The sequence below is a fragment of the Mercenaria mercenaria genome, chromosome 10 (genome assembly GCF_021730395.1).
Source record: "Mercenaria mercenaria strain notata chromosome 10, MADL_Memer_1, whole genome shotgun sequence".
Taxonomy (NCBI): Eukaryota; Metazoa; Mollusca; class Bivalvia; order Venerida; family Veneridae; genus Mercenaria; species Mercenaria mercenaria.
In genome coordinates, this window is record NC_069370.1 from 1,604,309 (window position 1) to 1,625,701 (window position 21,393).

The 21,393-nt window shown below is 35.4% G+C and overlaps 1 protein-coding gene across 3 annotated transcripts in view; it reads left to right on the forward strand.

Annotated features, from left to right (window-relative positions):
• The first annotated feature begins 3,531 nt into the window (after nucleotides 1-3,531).
• LOC123559929 (abl interactor 2-like) overlaps nucleotides 3,532-21,393 on the forward strand; it is a 28,629-nt gene continuing 10,767 nt past the window's right edge. The window contains exons 1-8 of one of the 3 annotated variants that reach the window (XM_045352095.2): nucleotides 3,532-3,705; nucleotides 4,973-5,140; nucleotides 5,721-5,909; nucleotides 6,433-6,462; nucleotides 9,851-10,020; nucleotides 11,847-12,133; nucleotides 16,897-16,968; nucleotides 19,713-19,844. In XM_045352095.2, coding sequence (XP_045208030.2) covers nucleotides 3,589-3,705; nucleotides 4,973-5,140; nucleotides 5,721-5,909; nucleotides 6,433-6,462; nucleotides 9,851-10,020; nucleotides 11,847-12,133; nucleotides 16,897-16,968; nucleotides 19,713-19,844 — 1,165 coding nt within the window. In that variant the 5' untranslated portion in view covers nucleotides 3,532-3,588. The remainder of the gene's footprint in view (nucleotides 3,706-4,972; nucleotides 5,141-5,720; nucleotides 5,910-6,432; nucleotides 6,463-9,850; nucleotides 10,021-11,846; nucleotides 12,134-16,896; nucleotides 16,969-19,712; nucleotides 19,845-21,393) is intronic. The other 2 variants (XM_045352098.2, XM_045352096.2) reach the window with 2 other exon arrangements.

Genomic DNA, 21,393 nt, shown 5'->3' on the forward strand with positions numbered 1-21,393 from the left:
ATGGTCGATAAGTTGAAAACAACCCTGTTTATATAAGAAACAGTCAATCCGTGGACCTGTTTGAACGGCTGACAACACGGTCAAGGCCCCCTCTAACGGTTAAAAGGCGCCCGCCTGATAACACCAATAATAATGATGACCACCTGAGCACGAGGATGCTGCTACAAGAAGGCCAACCTAGAAAAGTGAGCATTTATAGATACTGATGTAGTATCGTCAAGTATATTAAAGACATGTCAAATTATAAAATTTTGCTCAAATATCACGGACAATGTACATACAAAACCAACAAAACAGAATAAGACCCTCGATATTAAGCTTCAGGAAATAAGTCACGACTACAAAATTATTCACTAGGTTAATGATGAATTGACTTCTGTATTGAAAAGTTTATTTCAAGCACATGTAGTTTAACGTCATCTAATATTCTGAATTAAACACATGGTTCATCAACAGTTAATTCTCTCCTGGACAGTTTATTTGCAGTAAATTTGTCAGTAGCAGGACCCAGCGGCATGGTACTACATTGTGACGCTGAAATATATTTAACTTCTTAAAACAATATAGTTACAATAATGTGAATCTAGGAAGGGTGGGGTGGGGTATTTTTGTAAAAGATCTGTTCTCTGCAAATTTCAGATAAAGACTACACAAAATTTTTTGCCCTTGAAAAAAAAAACGTGGGAATAAACTAGTATTTGAACTGATATTGTTATAAATATAAATAGCAGTGAGTTATTCCGTAGAGCAAGACAAACGCCCACCAAAATTTAAAAGAATTGATTTCTTAAGATGACATAAATTTACTTAATTTATTGGTGGGTACTAGGATAATTATATAAATACAGTCAAACCCGACTGCAAAACCTCCTTTGGGATCTGAAAATGCTGGTCTTCGTGAACAGGTAGTCTTTCAAGACAGGTAAAGTAACTTGTTTGGTTTAAACAGAAAGTTATAATAGTGACTTTTTGTTAGTAGGCTTTATAACATTTATTGGGAGGTTGTCTACAGCACGAGTTTAACTGTATTTGTTAATGAGAAGAAGCTACATATGCTCCACTGATATTCGATATCTTAACCATGGGTTGGTTATGGGAGTTCATCACTCCTTAAGACGCATAAATTACCTAGTAATATAACAAATAACCAATCAAGACTATGTGGGATAAGGCCGTGACTTTATTATAAATCTGTAAATGAAAATTATGGCATATTGTAAATATATAACATGGTACATTGAAAAATAATGAGAAAATATGAAAGACATTGCTCCAGCTAAGATGCATGGAAGCAACCGTTAGCAGCGCGAAGGTGCAGAAAACTATAAAGGCAGAATATATTAGACTTATTAGGCAATTGAAGTTCTATAGTTATTCTCACGAATGGGAAACGAGTCGAAGATGCTCTCAATGATCCGATAACTATATACGTAATAAATTGCTTTTAGTACGAATTCCCGTTAAAGGACAAAATACAAAGCAAACTCCGAAGAAAGCTAATCTTCATTGATTTGTATAAGAATTCTTTTAATCATTTATGCATAATACATGTACACCCATGGGATTAATACCTGCTAAACTAGTATTTGAACTGGTATGGCGGTAAATATAAGTACAGGTGTTGTGAGGCAATACGTAGAGCAAGACAAACACCCACCAAAATTAAAAGAATTTATTTCTTAGAGAACATAAATTTACCTATTTTCATTTGATCGAATGTCATGCTAAATTGGTTTTGGCGTCATCCTCAGCACCGCATCTTGCATGTTCACATAGAAAGTGTCATCTGAGTGAAAGCATTTTGAAAAAAAAAAACAGTTCATCACTTTCTGACCGAATTTTCCTATGCGGCTTTGACAGGAAACTGTCTGCCTGAACGCTTAGCTTTTTGAAGCCAAATAATCTGAAAGAGATTGGTATAGGGTCACCTGAAAAGGTCTTTCAAACTCTGACAAGAAAGTTACAAAAAAAGTCTCCCACTGTAGCGACATAGGAAAACAATTTTAAGCTCGGATCGCCAGTCCACGGTAATGACTAGCACAGTATGGTTCCAATAAACATTGTTTATTTAAAAGCCAGTCTACCTTTTAGCTGTATCAATAAGTGAGAAGAAACAGTGTATTTTATTACCGAACTTTTTAATAAATATGTGATAACTTTAAAGAATTATATCTATTTTGGGCGTTTCTTTATTAAAAGAAATATGTTCATTGTTCAATAGAAACTTATTAAGGAATATATTACAAATTTCACCATGTTTTAGGAAGAAAAGGAAGTTCATTTTTTTTTTCAAGTTCTATCTGGAGATGTGCACACATTCAAATTTAATATTTGTAAGAAAAATCTGACATTCACTCCTCAAACTTTTAAATAGATTGATAGTGTTCCTCCGTGTAGATTAAACACGATAATTTGATGTCACATTATATACCAATAATTGTGATTGCACGTATAAGAGAAAATCATATTCCCATTCTTTTTGTATTGAAATGTAATGGTAAGATCCCTTTCGCTGGTATGATGTTTTTGATTATTCATAATTTTAACATGTCCAAAACATTGTGGAATTATACTTATTTTACTTGGGTATTGATTACATTTTACTCGGACTTTATCATAGACTCCCTGTGTAAAATCTCAAACTTTAAACTAAAATTAAGGTATTGCATCAATATAATATTTCAATGAAACTTCAAAGTTTTGTTGTTTGTAGTGTCATCTGGGGCATGTGCACTGAAATTTTTTTATTTGATTTCTAAAATAGTTTGATATTTATTTTTAAAGCCACTATATCTTCATTGTAAATATACTTAGTTATACCCAAGTGGAAACTGGCAGGTACTCGAAAATGCAGCTCTCTGATTGGTCAGTTATAACCCCTAATGTACTGTGATGTCATGATAAAGTTATGAATATGATGATATTAGCAGATATTGTTTGTCAATACAAAAAAAAATATTGAGTTTTCACTATACCGGTGTTTTATTATTACTATAATTTTTTATTAGTATCATTAATAATTATAATAATAATTATGATATTAATCATTATTATTAGATCTATCATCATTATTACATTTACTTATGGAAAAGAAATTCCACTGCACATTTCCCCGTCTAGTGCTAATTGCCCTCTACTTAGCTACTGTTACATAATCGGTGATAAGCAGCGGATAAGACGGGAGTTGTTTATTGGATCTGGGGGCGGGGGTGGGTCGGGGGACACTTATATAGTAGCGGATCTAGGCCTTTATAGAAAGGGAAAACTTTAACATATTACACACATCAAATTCAGCAGTAATGATTATAGAAAGTTAATGCTTTTAAAAAAGATTCGTTATTCAATATTCATCTTTTTAAAGGAATTTGACTTTTTAAAATTTCTTCATAATCAAGGCAAACTTTAACATTTCACAGATATTTCTAGATTAAAGCTATGCACAGCTTTTGACCAACATAATAGAACTTTAGCCATATACGAGTGCACACGATGACAGCGATAGTGTAGTTTTCGTTATTCGCCGATAAAATTCTAAACAGGAAGTGAAATTTTGACCCACTTTCAGGAAATGAAAATAAATTAGCAAAAATGTCAGAATTACTCCAACTTATAGAACAAGAAATTCCTGAAGGTCGCCAAAACCTTCAGGAAAATTTCAATAACTTAGAGAAAGTTGCCCAGTATTGTCAGGAAAACTATGTACAGGTGATGAAATCTTATAAATGTTGGTTAACTACAACAAATCAAGTGGGTGGGGTATGTTGCTCAGAGTCTTACTCAGTACAGAGTAAAAGAACTATTGGTGCATCTCTGGTTTACTGGTGATACCATGGTTTTCATCAGGCAGTTATTGCATGTTATGTGCAATATGCCAATGATTCTCAAGAGCTGACTAGCACATGGGTCTACAAAAAGTACAAATTATCACTTGCAGGGGCCACGCTGTCGATCGCCATTTGCGACAAAAAAAATATGACAAAATATGTGCATAACAACCGTTACCGAAAGGAGTGAGCCAATTTGCAATAATTTTATTTGATTAGGCAGTCAATTGGTGATAATTAGATAAGTGAATAACAAATTGGATAATTATAATCATCATTTTGTGCGCTTGATACAATTATATGAACTGTCGGCCGTTAGACGCTGTTACGATCTATAGCAAATTTTCTATTACTGCCGAGGCTTATTTTGGACAAAACAATTTATAAAGAATGCTTTAGATAAGCAGAAATTGTAAGTATTGAATAGCTATGATGATAAAAAAGAAATAAAACATAATAAGTACATAAAATAATTTCTTGAGTGGTACGAGTACTTTGGTAGTCCTACGCGAACATCAGTACTATGCGCTTCGCAGTTGTTGGCCTCATAATTTTATCATTTCGGAAAAAGCAGCGGCTCAGAGAAAAAATTCCCAGTGTGACCCCTGACTTGCTATATATTTAAAACCACAAAAAAAAAAACGAGAGCAAATTTTTTTAAATCATCTCCTATTTTTTGACTGATAAATTGTAGTATCCTCACTTCAAATATCATTTTCCATATTCACATTGCTTATTGGACCTACAGCCCTATTTTGTTTGTCTAGACTCCTGTAACTGGACTCCTAGACTCTGAGTCTATAACGATTACCAGTACAGACCTTATTTCTACCTTCTACCTGTCAAGCTTTTCTCTCTACTATTGCCTTTATAATTTTTCTTGAACATGGGCTCCTATTGTGCAATAGTCAAGTGTGACTGACACATTGCGCAGTTAGATATATATAGATGTATAAGCAGGTTTGTAAATTATTTGAATGTCAGGTTGTATTTTCATTTTTTTTGTGTGTAAATGTCAAACACACTGGACAAGACTTAGTGTTTAATACCAGAAATAGTACCTAATGTGTTCATTTAATCATTCATGCACACCAAACAATCTGATTATCACATAATTAAAACTATTAAATTCTTATTCTGTGTTTTAGGCGAAAGATAAGAAAAAAGCTCTGGAGGAAACGAAGAACTTTACAACACATTCGTTAGCAAGTGTAGCCTACCAAATAAACAATTTAGCTACCAATTTCCTTAAACTTCTAGACCTTCAACAGAACCAGCTTGCAGAAATGGAATCCAATGTTAATCATTTAGCACAGGTATACAGTAGAACCCCGCTAATGAGACCACCTATGGCTCTTTTAAGAAATGGCATTAATAGTAAGGTTGTCTTATTATTGGGGTTTCCCTTGCAAATAAATGAAAATGATAGGAAAATTTCAAAACTTTAATATGTTATCTAAAGCTTATGTGTTTAGTTTTACGTTGTATAATGGGCTGGTCCATCATTCAGTTTGGGCAGTACCATTTAATATTCAAAGGGGTGTTCACTGAAAATTTACTGACTAGTGAACAGTGTATATTATACCAGATAATTATGTATTATGGATTTTGTACCAGTACAAACCTGTTCTTTGCAAGTAACTGCCAACATCTCCACATGAATCAGAGGTGGGGGACAAATGATTTCAGACACAACGTCTTTTATCAAATCATCTAGGAGAACATTTTGCTCACCGGGGATGGAACTCATGACCCCGCGATCTGTAGATCTGCACTCTCCCTATAGAGCTAAAGGGCAGGCTGCTATGAGTTTTTGTCCTAAATACCATAAAACATTTTTCTTTAGGTACCTGTTTGATCTGTTCAGTACATGTATTTTCTCTTTTAATACTGTAGACTGTGAATATACACAAAGAGAAGGTGGCTAGAAGAGAGATTGGTGTGCTGACAACTAACAGGACTACAACACGACCACTTGGCGTGAAAAATGGTATAATCTTTCCGGAACATGGTGAACGACCAACAAAATACCAGAGAAAAAATATTGACTACACACTGCTTGATGATGTAGGGCATGGTGTCAAGGTAAGGCTGTTACACAGTTATATGATTTGTTGGTCAAAAATAAATTTTAAAAGATTAAGTCTTTATATTTACATCAAGTTAGTAAGAGTGCAGTGGACTTTTCTGTCCAGTTTTCTGTATTGTTGAAAGGCCTTTAAGGGATTTAGTTGGCATAAGTATCAAAATGATCAAAATAGCATGCAGAGCTAGAGTGAAGACTCGGGTTCCGGGGCTGTAGGTCAATGCCATTAATGAGGGTTAAACAAACTTGATCACAAAAAAGAAACATTATAGACTACCTAATCCAAATAGATACTGGACATATATTGCTTGGCTTTAAGATCTTCACTTCACTGGCTTCATTTGTAATGTGTATGAACACAGCTTTGCATTTTGCATTTTTCCATAAATAAAAAGTATGGAAATCACTGTATGTCATAATTTTTGTGCTCCTTGTTACACAACACTGTTATAATGTTAACTGCTGTAGTGTCGTCATACCTTGTACAATATTTAGTGTCGTCATACCTTGTATAATTTTCAGCTTCCAGAAACTCCGGATATTTATATGAGGGTATATATTATAATATACTGTTGCAGAAGTATTAGAAATGCTGTTTGATTCACAAATTCTGGGACTGTGTTTTTCAAGAGTTCGATTTCTATGGAACAAAACTGAAATTTTACAGAATCAGTTAAAAAAAATTAATGGAGTTTGGGGTTGTTTGTGGCTGAAACAGCCATGTCTGAAATTTGTAGTGGTAAATAGTATATGCATTTACCCCCATCAGAATGGCTCTTTGATTATTGATTCTTAAGAACGCGGTATATTTTAAAACTTTGATTTTGTGCCCATTACATTTGACTATTAAGAATAATGTGTAGCATCAGTGTTATGGTAAAATACTGAAAGCAAATACTTCTATTTAAGAAAATACTTGATTAATTGACACAAATTTTGTAAAGCATTCCCCAAAAGGGCATATACAGGTGTAGTTTTTGGAAGGAGAAAATTCTATAGGTCTTTTGAAATGATGCATTTTGTAGCAAAATATTTTAAAAGTATCCAGAATGTTTGACCAAACTGTAAACAAGAAGCTTTAATTTAAAGGGGAATTACAAAAAAAATCCTGTTTCGAAATAAGTGAACCAAACAGTAAGGCTATCATTAAAAACATTTGTTTGCGGTAACACGACCTACCCATGAAAATCGCTGCGACCCAACTTCTTTTTTCTGGCCAGACAGATGAAAAATTTTTCCCTGTATGATTATATGCAGAAAACATTCCCTACCTACTTACCCACACAAAAATCTTTGGGTCGCATTACCGCCAACAATTTTTTAATTATGGCCTAACAATGCTACCTGTATAACAGTGTGGAAAATTGCAGATATGTTTGCCCTTGCAAAATTGTCTGATTGTGATATCAATATATGCTGCACATGTTTTAAGAAGCAATATCTGGTGTGTATTAAACAACACAAAATAGCTTTTTCATCAGATTGAATTTAAATTTGAAAAGAGCATAATTATAAATCAAGCAATGGCAAACATGTAATAGTTTTTTTTTTGTGTGTGTAGTGTTAGAATGTCCAATATTGCTGCTTACTGGGGCTATCATTTGATGTGATAATATGTTAGGGTTTTACTGAAACCAGCTCATTGGAAAACTGACAAGAATCCTTTTTGTCTGACCATGACAAATTCTATTGGTACCAGTAGAGAGAGCGTAGGTCTACGGATCTGGGGGTCGTGAGTTCAATTCTCGAGCGGGGTGTATGTTCGTCTCCCACCTCTGATTCATGTGGGGAAGTTGGCAGTTACTTGCAGAGAACAGGTTTGTACTGGTACAGAATCCAGGAACACTGGTTAGGTAAACTGCCCGCCATTACATAACTGAAATACTGTTGAAAAATGGCGTTAGACCCAAAACAAACAAATAAAAGATCACATGAAAGCTGACAAAAATCTGTTGTGCCCTGATCATGACAAATCTGTTGGCATCAGCTCATGGGAACAGTGACATCCCACTGTGCCAGAATCATGACATACCAGTATATACTGGGAAAACTGACTAGAATCCATTGTGCCAGATCATGAAAAATTCACTGGCTCCAGATCATGGGAAAACTGAGAAGAACCTATTTTGGTGCCTGATCTTGGCAAATCTGCTGGCACTAGATTATGGGACAAAACTGACAAGAATCTGAGGTGCCCACTCATGGTAAATCTACTGGAAAACTGAAAAGAAACCCATACTGGTGCCCTGTCATGGTAAATCTGCTGGTGCCAGGTCAAGAACCCATATTTGTACCAGATCATGACAAATGTACTGGTGCCAGATCCTGGGAAAACTGATATCTTGATAAGGAGCTATAGTATGCTTGTGCTGGACAGTTGGAAAATCTGTCAAGCATATATCATACTAGTGTCAGATCACAGGAACTTACTGATGCCAGATCATCACAAAAAGTAATACTGTTTACAGTTGTAAGACTATGCGAAAACTGCAGAGCAGTTTCACAAAAAATGGAGAAAATGATATGGGGGTGTTTAATACCTTTTGTTCATCCTAGCACATGATAAAAAAGAATGGTCGTTATGTCTGATCAGTATTAGTTATGTCTGACCAGTGATATGTATTTCTGATCAATGGAAGTCATGTCTGACCAATGGTAGTTACTTGTATGTCTGATCAATGGTAGTTATGTCTGATAAATGAAAGTTATGTCTGATCAGTGGTAGTTATGTCTGACTAATGGTAGTAATGTCTGACCCATTGCCAATTGTAGTTATGTCTGATCAATGAAAGTTATGTCTGATCAGTGGTAGTTATGTCTGATCAATGGAAGTTATGTTTGATCAGTGGTAGATATGTCTGACCAATGATAGTAATGTCTGACCAATGGTAGTTATGTCTGAACAATGGTAGTTATGTCTGATCAATGGTAGTTATATCTGACCTATGATAGTTATGTCTGACTAATGGTAGTTATGTCTGATCTGTGGTTGTTATGTCTGATCAGCAGAAGTTATGTCTGATGAAGTTAAGTAGGACAATTGAAAAACTGAGACAGGACAAGTTTTACATACTTAAACTGGTATCAGGTAATGGTAAACTTGAAATACCATAAACTTGAAAAAAGCAGATCAGAAATATGACTTTTACTACTGTATGTGCAGGTGTCAGGTTGGGTTTCCAAACTATTGCTGTGTTTGGAGCGTTGCACACATGTGGCTAGAACTGTATAATCAGTGCTTTATTTTTGTGATTTTGGTGATGGTTGCAAATTATGCTTTTGTGTTTCAGATTTTAAAAGTTTGCTTACCAGAGCTTTTAGCAATTTATACTTTTAAAATATATTTGAACAAAATGTGCTACTGAACCACAGAAAGGGCACCCTGTCAAGAATAGAAACAATAGTTTAGGTGCGAGACTCTATATTAGCAGATTACTAAACTCCATTTTTGGAAGTCAGTTGTTCCATGTACGACATTTTTGTAAAGTCCAAAATTACTAATAAAGAAAGAAATTAGCTGTACACAAGCAGTTCAAATTGATACAAAACTCTGTTTCTTGTCTGTGGACAAAGATTATCTTGTTTTTTGAACAGTTTTCTTAACCAGAGTGTCTTGATTCTAACAAAAGAAAGCTCCAGTTTATAGTGATGTGAGCTATATTTCCATGTTGGCTGGATATAGTTAACATGTAGAGAAATTTAATTATGACTTGAAATCCTGGATAATGTTTACCTTAATTATTTAAAGTCTTATAGCTAATATACTTAAGTAATTCATCTTTTTAAAACCACAAGGGCAGACCTGAATTCTATTTTCATACTATGATGAAACCATAGATTGTTTTGAACTAGATACAAATGTAAAACAGGTCTTGAGACTTTTTATTTTAGCATTTAAAAAAAAGTTTATTGTTTAAGATATTAAGTGATATTTTTTCAGACCAGTCAACCTGCACAGTCTGCAGCATCACAAAGCCGCAGTTCTTCCATCAGTAGCGGTTCATCTCAGGCTCCAACCCAGCAGCCGCCGACACCTCCACAACTGAGAGGCAGTCAGCACGGCAGTATTGGTAAAGCCAGCGGGCAACAAATTGCTGCTGGAAATTACAGGTAACAATAATCTTCTTTTTAACAACTAAATAAGTCCTAAAAAATTGTTTGTTTCCAGTATCTGAACCTACCCTGAAAATTTGCTATGACCCTAAATGTTTTTATGGCGTTGGAAAAAAAATATTTTCGCCATTTTTAGCTCATCTGATTTTTTGAAAAAAAATGATGAGTTATTGTCATCACTTGAGCGGTTGTCGGCGTTGGCGTCTGCGTCGGCGTTGCCTGGTTAAGTTTTATGTTTAGGTCAGCTTTTCTCCTAAACTATCAAAGCTATTGCTTTGAAACTTTGAATACTTGTTCACCATCATAAGCTTACCCTGTATAGCAAGAAACATAACTCCATCTTGCTTTTTGCAAGATTTATGGCCCCTTTTGTACTTAGAAAATATCAGATTTCTTGGTTAAGTTTTATGTTTAGGTCAACTTTTCTCCTAAACTATCAAAGCTATTGCTTTGAAACTTGGAATACTTGTTCACCATCATAAGCAGACCCTGTACATCAAGAAACATAACTCCGTCTTGCTTTTTGCAAGATTTATTGCCCCTTTTGGACTTAGAAAATCAGTTTTCTTGGTTAAGTTTTATGTTTAGGTCAGCTTTTATCCTAAACTATCAAAGCTATTGCTTTAAAACTTGCAACACTTGTTTACCATCATAAGTTGACTCTGTACAGCAAGAAACATAACTCCATCTTGCTTTTTGCAAGATTTATGGCCCCTTTTGGACTTAGAAAATATCAGATTTCTTGGTAAAGTTTTATGTTTAGGTCAACTTTTTCTCTTAAACTATCTAAGCTATTGCTTTGAAACTTGCAACACTTGTTCAACATCATAAGCTGACCCTGTACAGCAAGCAACATAACTCCATCCTGCTTTTTGCAATAATTATTGCCCCTTTTGGACTTAGAAAATCATTTTCTTGGTTGAGTATTATGTTTAAGTCAACTTTTCTCATAAACTATCAAAGCTATTGCTTTAAAACTTGCAATAGTTTTTCACCATCATAAGTGGACACTGTACATCAAGAAACATAACTTTATTCTGCTTTTTGCAAGAATGATGGCCCTTTTTAGACTTAGAAAATCATGGGTAGGACAATATTTCTAATACACAAAAAAAATCAGATGAGCGTCAGCACCCGCAAGGCGGTGCTCTTGTTTATACTTTTCAGTGATTTTTGTTGCTCTTTCTTCATTGTAAACAAAAATTCCCCCCCCCCCCCCACCCCACAAAAAATTTTCATACTTGCCTACCCTATTTTTGGGGGGCATGTTACCGGAAACAATTTTTTTTAGGCCTAAGAAAAATTACTTGTACATGAGTTTTACCTTGTGAATTGTTATCAAATAAAACTTTATAATAGGGGTTCTTTCAGTTAAAGCTTTAGGATACAGTTATGATTGAGGTTGAACCACTTTTGGGTCATAACTATTTTGCAATAGATCTCCCAGAATGGAAACTTAAGATTTGGAAATTTGGTGCAAATGGACTTTAGGTAAATTCAATGAGGCAAAATCAGTTTATAATATCAAAATCAAAATATAAATAGATGTTGAATTAAACTGCATGATTTCAAGTCAGTATGTCTTAGAATGATAACTAATAATGGAAGGAATCAACATTGTTGTTTTTTTTACCAGTACCTAACACTTATTTTCATTTTATCATTGTTCAGTCTCACATATACATTCTATGCCAAACTTTGTGGAAATGAAAATGATGAAAAATTTAACCCCAGCTGTAGGCAAGTAACTCTAAAGATCAGGGAGGAACAAGTGTTTTAGTTAAAAAACAAGTTAGCTGTAAGAAATGTTTATTTCTTTACAGAACTCCTGCACCCGTGGTTGCTCCGCCTACAGTACCGGGCGGTCCAGGAGGTTATGCCTCGAGGGAACAACTACAGCGGGGTTCGCCGTACATGCCAAGTGTGGTGATGGGTCAAGCAAAAATGCCGTCGGCTATGATGAACCAAGGCGGCATGGGTGGTCCGCCTCCTCCGCTAGGGGTGGCCAGACCCATGTCTCAGCAGGGTGGAGCTATGCCTCCACCTCCTCCTCCCCCAGGAATGATGCCAGGAGACAGAGCATCTCAGCTGAAGAGACAAACTTCCATTGGTAGGTCATTAACTTGGATGCTGCAGATTTTGACTTAAGTTGATGAAATTGTTATTTGAAAAATCTAAAACAATTCATGTCTCGTAAAGCATTTTGACATTGGCCTGTTCATATCCCGGTTTTATAATACATGTATACAAAGTTAGCAAGAAATCAGTAACTGCTTAAATATTTACCTACAATGGATCTCTTTGGCATGGCAATTGGACTCTATCAAAATCTTACCATTAAGAGGGCCTACCCTTTCCTGATGTCAAAAGTTGTCAAAATGTTAATTCTTGTCAGACGTCCGAGAAGAAAAATTTAGTGAACTACAGTCAGAACTGTGTTGAAAAATTCCTAAAGGCAGATACACATTCTAAAAACATTTCTTATGAATAAACTGGTCCTTTCCATCGAAAATTGATTAAATAAAAAATATGTTTATTGTATTTTCACATAGTGTAAGATTATACTAGTATGTTAAGTGTGTTATGCTGGGAGTACTGGAATGTTACAGGCATGTTTAAGCACATACTTGGTACATGTACAAAGCATGTTTAGCATATATTGTCTTGCTATGTATTGTACGAATGGGTCATTTCTTTCTTTATTAACATCTGTAGCATGCGGTATATGTCTGTTCAGTATTGTAAGCACTTAATATTTCTATTTATTCAGAAATAACTTTATTTATTTCTAAAAACATTTTAAATTACATATATATTTCATTGTAAACAATATTTCTGTACACAAGTACTACAAAAAAGCAAAGTTAAAGAAAATAACCTTAAATATTTTCTTGTACGAAGTTTGATACATAAAGTAATCTAATATGTTGTGCAAACATGAAGTTTGAGAATTGAATCACTATTAAAATAAATATACAGAGGGGAGGTAATTCAGTCAGAAATATTTAAATTTCTCTCCTCTACTTTGTCAATGATTCAGATGTGTAAGAAAATCATGACGACTGCAACTAAAAACAAAAGGTACTAAACTGTTGGTAAAGTAAATTACTGTAAAATCATTTAATTTCATGGGCATGAAATTGCGTGGTATTGATCAAAACGGCAATTTCGTGGGGACATGAATTCGTGGATTTAAACTTTTTAACATAAAATGAATGGGAATTTTACTTGTTCGTTGGGATTAAATTTTGTGGATTGACTCAACCAGGAAATCCACGAAAATTAGTCCCCCACGAATAATAATGATTTCACAGTATCCATATGGGTCAAGTTTTATACAGTCAAACTTTGTTCGGTCGAAATTGGAAAATAGAACAACATGCGTGTGATACATGTGTATTGGATTCAAGTCTTTTATGACATTGTTATGGTTGTGCACAGTCTGTGATTAAATTGAATTAACAACTGCAATATACAACAACATGATGTTCTTTATTTTCACCTGTTCTTATTGTCCTGATGTACCAATAGCTGAAATATTACTGTAGTCATTAGATATTCTCTGTACCCAGGATACAGCATGTTCGTTATTGATAGATATACACTGACACACCACAATACTTTCTTCCAAATTTAATACAGTACACTTAGTCTTAGATATATACTATACTCACTCTTTTGAATTATGGTTAAAAATATCTTTCTTAGTTATAAAAACCTGAAAAATGATCATTTACCTGGTACGTATTGAGTTTTAAATTGCACTATCAGTAAATGAATATGAGCCGCTCCATGGGAAAACCAACATAGTGGCTTTGCGACCAGCATGGATCCAGTCCAGCCTGCGCATCTGCGCAGTCTGGTCAGGATCCATGCTGTTTGCTAACAGTTTCTCTAATTCCAATAGGCTTTGAAAGCGAACAGCATGGATCCTGACCAGACTGCGTGGATGCGCAGGCTGGTCTGGATCCATGCTGGTCTCAAATCCACTATGTTGGTTTTCCCATGGCACGGCTCATATAATCAAATTTTAATGCATTTCATTGAAGACAGGGCTAGGCTTTAACTCTTTTAAAGAACTTGCCCATAGGGCAACTTCAGCTATATTTTAACTTGCCCGAACGGTCCGAACCCAATTTTTGGTAGCCCAAATGTAACATGGTGAAGTGATAAGATACTGTGGTAGTACATGATTTTCTTAGAAGTATTTCTTGGGATCTTTCATATATTTCACTTGCCCAATGGGCGACTGAGTTTGATTTTTTGCCTGCCCGCACTCAACTTTTACCTTCCCCGGGCAATATAGCAATATATTTCTAGAATGACAGTATGCACAAGTTCATAGTATCTGACACCATAGAAATAAATCATGAAACAATTACTATTAAATGTTTTGAAGCACTGAATGTAGCCAGAAAGTTTTTTACTGCCACTATAGTCAAATTCAGTATGACTAAAAAACTTCTAAACTTAATATCTATAATGTTTGTTCTTCTGTCATGGATATTTTATTTAAATTTAATCTAAACACCAGTGTAAAATGTCTGTCAAATATATTTATGTATCATATATATTTATGTATTTATTTGTTGTAAAATTTCAGGAGACATTGCAGGTTGAACTATCCATGTTTTATGGTGTCTGATTTCTGTCATTTTGTTACTGTGTGTTGGCACGTTTGAAGAGCACCAACAAAATGACAAACTAGTGCACTAATATGACAAACTGCTAAGTGACAAGGTGAGCTTTTGTGATCGTGCGGTGTCCGTCGTCCGTCCGTGCGTCCGTCCGTAAACTTTTGCTTGTGACCACTCTAGAGGTCACATTTTTCATGGGATCTTTATGAAAGTTGGTCAGAATGTTCATGTTGATGATATCTAGGTCAAGTTCGAAACTGGTCACGTGTCATCAAAAACTAGGTCAGTAGGTCTAAAAATAGAAAAACCTTGTGACCTCTCTAGAAGCCATATATTTCACAAGATCTTCATGAAAATTGGTCAGAATGTTCACCTTGATGATATCTAGGTCAAGTTCGAAACTGGTCACATGCCATCAAAAACTAGGTCAGTAGGTCAAATAATAGAAAAACCTTGTGACCTCTCTAAAGGCCATATTTTTCATGGGATCTGTATGAAAGTTGGTCTGAATGTTCATCTTGATGATATCTAGGTCAGGTTCGAAACTGGATCACGTGCGGTCAAAAACTAGGTCAGTAGGGCTAAAAATAGAAAAACGTTGTGACCTCTCTAGAGGCCATATATTTCATGAGATCTTCATGAAAATTGGTCAGAATGTTCATCTTGATGATATCTAGGTCAAGTTCGAAAGTGGGTCACGTGCCTTCAAAAACTAGGTCAGTAGGTCAAATAATAGAAAAACCTTGTGACCTCTCTAGAGGCCATATTTTTCATGGGATCTGTATGAAAGTTGGTCAGAATGTTCATCTTGATAATATCTAGGTCAAGATCGAAAGTGGGTCACGTGCCATCAAAAACTAGGTCAGTAGGTCAAATAATAGAAAAACCTTGTGACCGCTCTAAAGGCCATATTTTTCATGGGATCTGTATGAAAATTGGTCTGAATGTTCATCTTGATTATGTCTAGGTCAAGTTCGAAACAGGGTCATGTGCGGTCAAAAACTAGGTCAGTAGGTCTAAAAATAGAAAAACCATGTGACCTCTCTAGAGGCCATACTTTTGAATGGATCTTCATAAAAATTGGTCAGAATGTTCACCTTAATGATATCTAGGCCAGGTTAGAAACTGGGTCATGTGCCCTAAAAAACTAGGTCAGTAGGTCAAATAATAAAAAAACCTTGTGACCTCTCTAGAGGCCATACTTTTCATGGGATCTGTATGAAAGTTGGTCTGAATGTTCATCTGGATGATATCTAGGTCGAGTTTGAAACTGGGTCAACTGCTGTCAAAAACTAGGTCAGTAGGTCTAAAATTATTAAAATCTTTTGACCTCTCTAGAGGCCATATTTTTCAATGGATCTTCATGAAAATTGATCTGAATTGACCTTGATGATATCTAGGTCAGTTTCGAAACTGGGTCACGTGCGGTCAAAAACTAGGCCAGTAGGTATAAAAATAGAAAAACCTTGTGACCTCTCTAGAGGCCATATTTTTCATGAGATCTTCATGAAAATTAGTGAGAATGTTCACCTTGATGATATCTATGTAAAGTTCAAAACAGGGTCACATGAGCTCAAAAACTAGGTCACTATGTCAAATAATAGAAAAAACGACGTCATACTCAAAACTGGGTCATGTGGGAAGAGGTGAGCGATTCAGGACCATCATGGTCCTCTTGTTTTCATTATAAAGAACTGGTAAATGGACCTTTTCCCAATTTAAAAATGACAATTTTTCCCAATTTATAAGCAAAAAAAAAAAAATCCAGAAAAGGCAAAAAAACTGGTGAGATTGTCTAGTGGTTTGGTATTTTATTGACTTGTACATGCAAAAGAAATTGTAACTTCGCAGATTTTAAATCAATTTTATAGTAAGAATCAGGCCTATGCCATGATTCTTCCCAATTCAGTCGGTACCGGACCTTTTCCCAAAGTGACAAAAAAAATCGCTGAAATGTGTTGGCGCTCTTCCAAGGTACTTACATGCCAGTATGAAAAATCAGACCACCAATACTCCAGATAACTTATTTGTCGTATCGGCGCCCTTTGTCATTCTGGCGTGTTGGTGCTCTTCAGATATGCCAACATGCGAGAACGAAATGGCAGTAATCAGCCACCATAATGTTTAGCATGATACGTTATCTATCTAATCTAGGCATGGATTTACAGTTCTTTATGCTGTGCTTGTGTGTCACATAATATATATTGATGTTGTGCTACGATGTGATTTGTTACAGAAAATCTCCCGCCGCCACCACCAGACGACGACACCCCGCTCCGTGAGAGTCAACAAATAAGCTTTGATGAAGGTTTGCATGACCCTTGTTCATTCGTAAATGTTGGATGAAATGAGCGGCGCCATGAGAAAACCAACATAGTGACTTTGCGACCAGCATGGATCGAGACCAGCCTGCGCTTCCGCGCAGTCTGGTCAGGATCCATGCTGTTCGCTAACAGTATCTCTAATTCCAATAGGCTTTTAAAGCGAACAGCATGGATCCTGACCAGACTGCGTGGATGCGCAGGCTGGTCAGGATCCATGCTGGTCGCAAACCCACTATGTTGGTTTTCTCATGACGCGGCTCAAATATTTACATGATAAAAATAATCAGGTGTGATAGAGACTGTTACATGAATGCCCTGTGTTATATCCACAAATGTAAAGCTGAAGAACAAATTAGCTTTGCATAATGAGCATAACATGAAGACTAAAGCGATCATAAGTTGCGTGCAAAAATATTTTATGATGAGTTCATTTTGTCCTTCACTTCTCTAATTCAGTTTGTGTAGTTTTGAATAACTTGTGACATCAGATGAAACAAAAGTTGAGGCAGCTAAGTTAGCTTGAGAGTGTTGGATTACAGACCTTCAAGAGAACAGTTGTCCCATTTTGTTGGGGAAACTAAACCTTGTGTAATGTTGTTTAGATTTAATGATAAATCTATAGGCCTACCAATTGAAGTTTATAATACAGGGTAATATCTTAAGAGATTAAAGTAAGTTTGATGTACCAGGGCTGAGCACTGCTCTTTACAGGTAACTTTCAAACCCATCCATGAAAGAAACAATTTCTCTTTGTTGAAAGGTGCCTGCTCTTTCAAGGTGCTATTCACACAGTTTATATTGTATTTGATAATATAAGTGTAATGGCTAGCTGGGAAAAATATAGAGTTAAATAATTTTGCTGACATGGTGAAATTCCAGGTAAGTTGGTAGAGCTCATGGGCATCAAGTATTGAATTTATGTTATCCCTTGGATTGTATTTTTACTTCTTTCTGTAGTTGGGCTTTAGCATTAACTGTTTAGGTGATGGCTTTATCATAAAACCCTTGCATGCATGGCTAGAGTAGCTTAGTTCAGTCTCCTACCTTTTAATTTTTTCCTCAAGAGTGTGGCTGTTATTAATTTGCTTATCAAATGTATTGTAATCCTTGAACAACTCATGCGTACTGATTGATATGCTTTTAACACAGAAAAAAGAAAAAGACATGTAGACATGGAAACAAAAAGAATGCTTACCTATATATTTAGTATCACACTGTTTGTAAAAAAATCCACCAGTCCAACCCATTCCCTCATTTAAACCATGCTTAGCTTGATAAGGAAACCCTAGTTAGTGAACCTGACATAAAACTGTAGCCTTTCCACCAATTCTCTCATTCAAACCATACTTATATTGATAAGGAAACCTGATATAAAATTGTTGACTTTCCACCTATTCCCTCATTCAAACCATGCTTATATTGATAAGGAAACCTGACATAAAATTGTAGCCTTTCCACCTATTCCCTCATTCAAACCATGCTTATATTGATAAGGAAACCTGATATAAAATTGTTGCCTTTCCACCTATTCCTTCATTCAAACCATGCTTATATTGATAAGGAAACCTGATATAAAATTGTTGCCTTTCCACCTATTCCCTCATTCAAACCATGCTTATATTGATAAGGAAACCTAACATAAAATTGTAGCCTTTCCACCTATTCCCTCATTCAAACCATGCTTATATTGATAAGGAAACCTGACATAAAATTGTAGCCTTTCCACCTATTCCCTCATTCAAACCATGCTTATATTGATAAGGAAACCTGACATAAAATTGTTGCCTTTCCACCTATTCCTTCATTCAAACCATGCTTATATTGATAAGGAAACCTGACATAAAATTGTAGCCTTTCCACCTATTCCCTCATTCAAACCATGCTTATATTGATAAGGAAACCTAACATAAAATTGTAGCCTTTCCACCTATTCCCTCATTCAAACCATGCTTATATTGATAAGGAAACTAACATAAAATTGTAGCCTTTCCACTATTCCTCATTCAACCATGCTTATATTGATAAGGAAACCTGACATAAAATTGTGCCTTCCACCTATTCCTTCATTCAAACCATGCTTATATTGATAAGGAAACCTGACATAAAATTGTAGCCTTTCCAGTCATTCCTTTACATTATATTTCAAAAATGAGACAGGATTTTCATTAAAAAAAAAAGATCAACAGAATTATTGCCGTATGTCTTGAAACAAGGTACCTTGTTTTGAATTATGCAATTCGTCAAGTGGCACTGCTATTAACAGAAATGTCATTTTTACCAAAATCAGCACAAGTTTATAGCAATATTACCTGCATAGCATTTTATCCCTTTCCATTCTGTTGATTTCGCAGGAAACATTGTTTTCTTCATGTCAGAATCACAAACTAGAAAATAGAACGTCTGTTAGATAACAGAATTAAGTTAGTTATATGCACTTACATACATGCACACACATCTGATTTCCATGGAACTTGTGTAGTCTTGGTAAGTGCAGAAAGGTTATCTATATTCATGTTCACCATTAAAGTACCAATCCGAGTTTGACACACAAACTGGGGCAGGTTTCCAGTTGTCTTCCTCTATCAGTTGAATAGATTTTGTTAATATTACGCAAATTTCAGTATTTTCTTGTAAATGTTAAAAAACAAGTAAAGTGTATGGTATGATATTTTATTGAGTTTATTGCATTTTATTTGTTTACATTAAAAATTTTGCCTGGATGTTTCAGGGTCTCCGCCCCCGCCTCCACCCCCACAGTTTGTTGACGAGGAGGAACCAATGCCACTTGAAGAGGACCCCTATGCAGCTACAGGACCAGAAATGTTCACAGTTGTTGTTCCTGACACTTACTTAGAGAAAGGTGAGATAAACAAGATGTACTTTTAACAGTTCTTGCCTAGTTAGTGAAAGGTGAGAGAAAAAGGATGTCCTTTTAATAGTTCTTTCATAGTTAGAGAAAGGTGAGGGAAACAAGATGTCCCTTTAACAGTTCTTGAAACTAAGAGAAAGGTGAGAGGAACAAGATGTCCCTTTAATAGTTCTTGCATAGGTAGTGAAAGGTGAGAGAAACAAGATGTCCCTATAATAGTCCTTTCCTAGTTAGAGAAATGTGAGGGAATCAAGATGTCCCTTTGACAGTTCTTGATACTAAGCTAAGACAAAGGTGAGAGGAACAAGATGTCCCTTTAATAGTTCTTGCATAGGTAGTGAAAGGTGAGAGAAACAAGATGTCCCTTTAATAGTTTTTAGCTTGACTATTCGAAGAATAAGTAGAGCTATCCTACTCACCACGGCGTCGGCGTCACACCTTGGTTAAGTTTTTCGTACCAGTCCACATTTTGACAAAGTCTTTTGAGATAAAGCTTTGAAACTTTCAACACTTGTTTACCATCATCATGGCCAGTTATAGGCAAGAGCACATAACTCCATCAAGGATTTTGGCTGAATTATGGCCCCTTTTGACTTAGAAATCATGGTTAAGTTTTTCCTACCAGTTCATATTTTGACAAAGTCTTTTAAGATAAAGCTTTGAAACTTTCAACACTTGTTTACCATCACCATGGCCAGTTATAGGCAAGAGTACATAACTCCATCAGGGATTTTGGCTGAATTATGGCCCCTTTCGACTTAGAAATCTTGGTTAAGTTTTTCGTACCAGTTCATATTTAGACAAAGTCTTTTGAGATAAAGCTTTGAAACTTTCAGCACTTGTTTACCATCACCATGTCCTGTTATAGGCAAGAGCACATAACTCCATCAGGGATTTTGGCTGAATTATGGCCCTTTTTGACTTAGAAATCTGGGATAATATTTCGTACCAGTTCATATTTTGACAAAGTCTTTTGAGATAAAGCTTTGAAACTTTCAGCACTTGTTTACCATCACCATGTCCTGTTATAGGCAAGAGTACATAACTCCATCAAGGATTTTGGCTGAATTATGGCCCCTTTTGACTTAGAAATCTTGGTTAAGTTTTTTGTACCAGTCCATATTTTTTGAGAAGTGTTTGACATATGGCTTTGAAACATTTATCACTTGTTTAGTATAATAGTCTCTATCTGTAGGAAAGAGAACATAACTCTGTCTTCTATTTTGGCTGAATTATGGCCCTTTTTGGACTTTGAAATTAGTTCTGTTTTCATACAATTCCATGTTTTGTCAAAACTATTTGACATATGGCTTTTAAACTTTAAACACTTGTTTATCATTATGATTTCCATGTGTAGGCAAGAGTACATAACTATTTTGACTGAATTATGGCCCTTTTTGGACTTTGAAATTGGCTCATATATTGCCATTTAGTGCAAGACTTATCGAAATCAAAGTAATACAGGAACATTGTTTGTCTAATCTATTTATTTCTTTTGTCTGAATATCCGTGGAAATATTTTGACCCCATTCTTCAATCA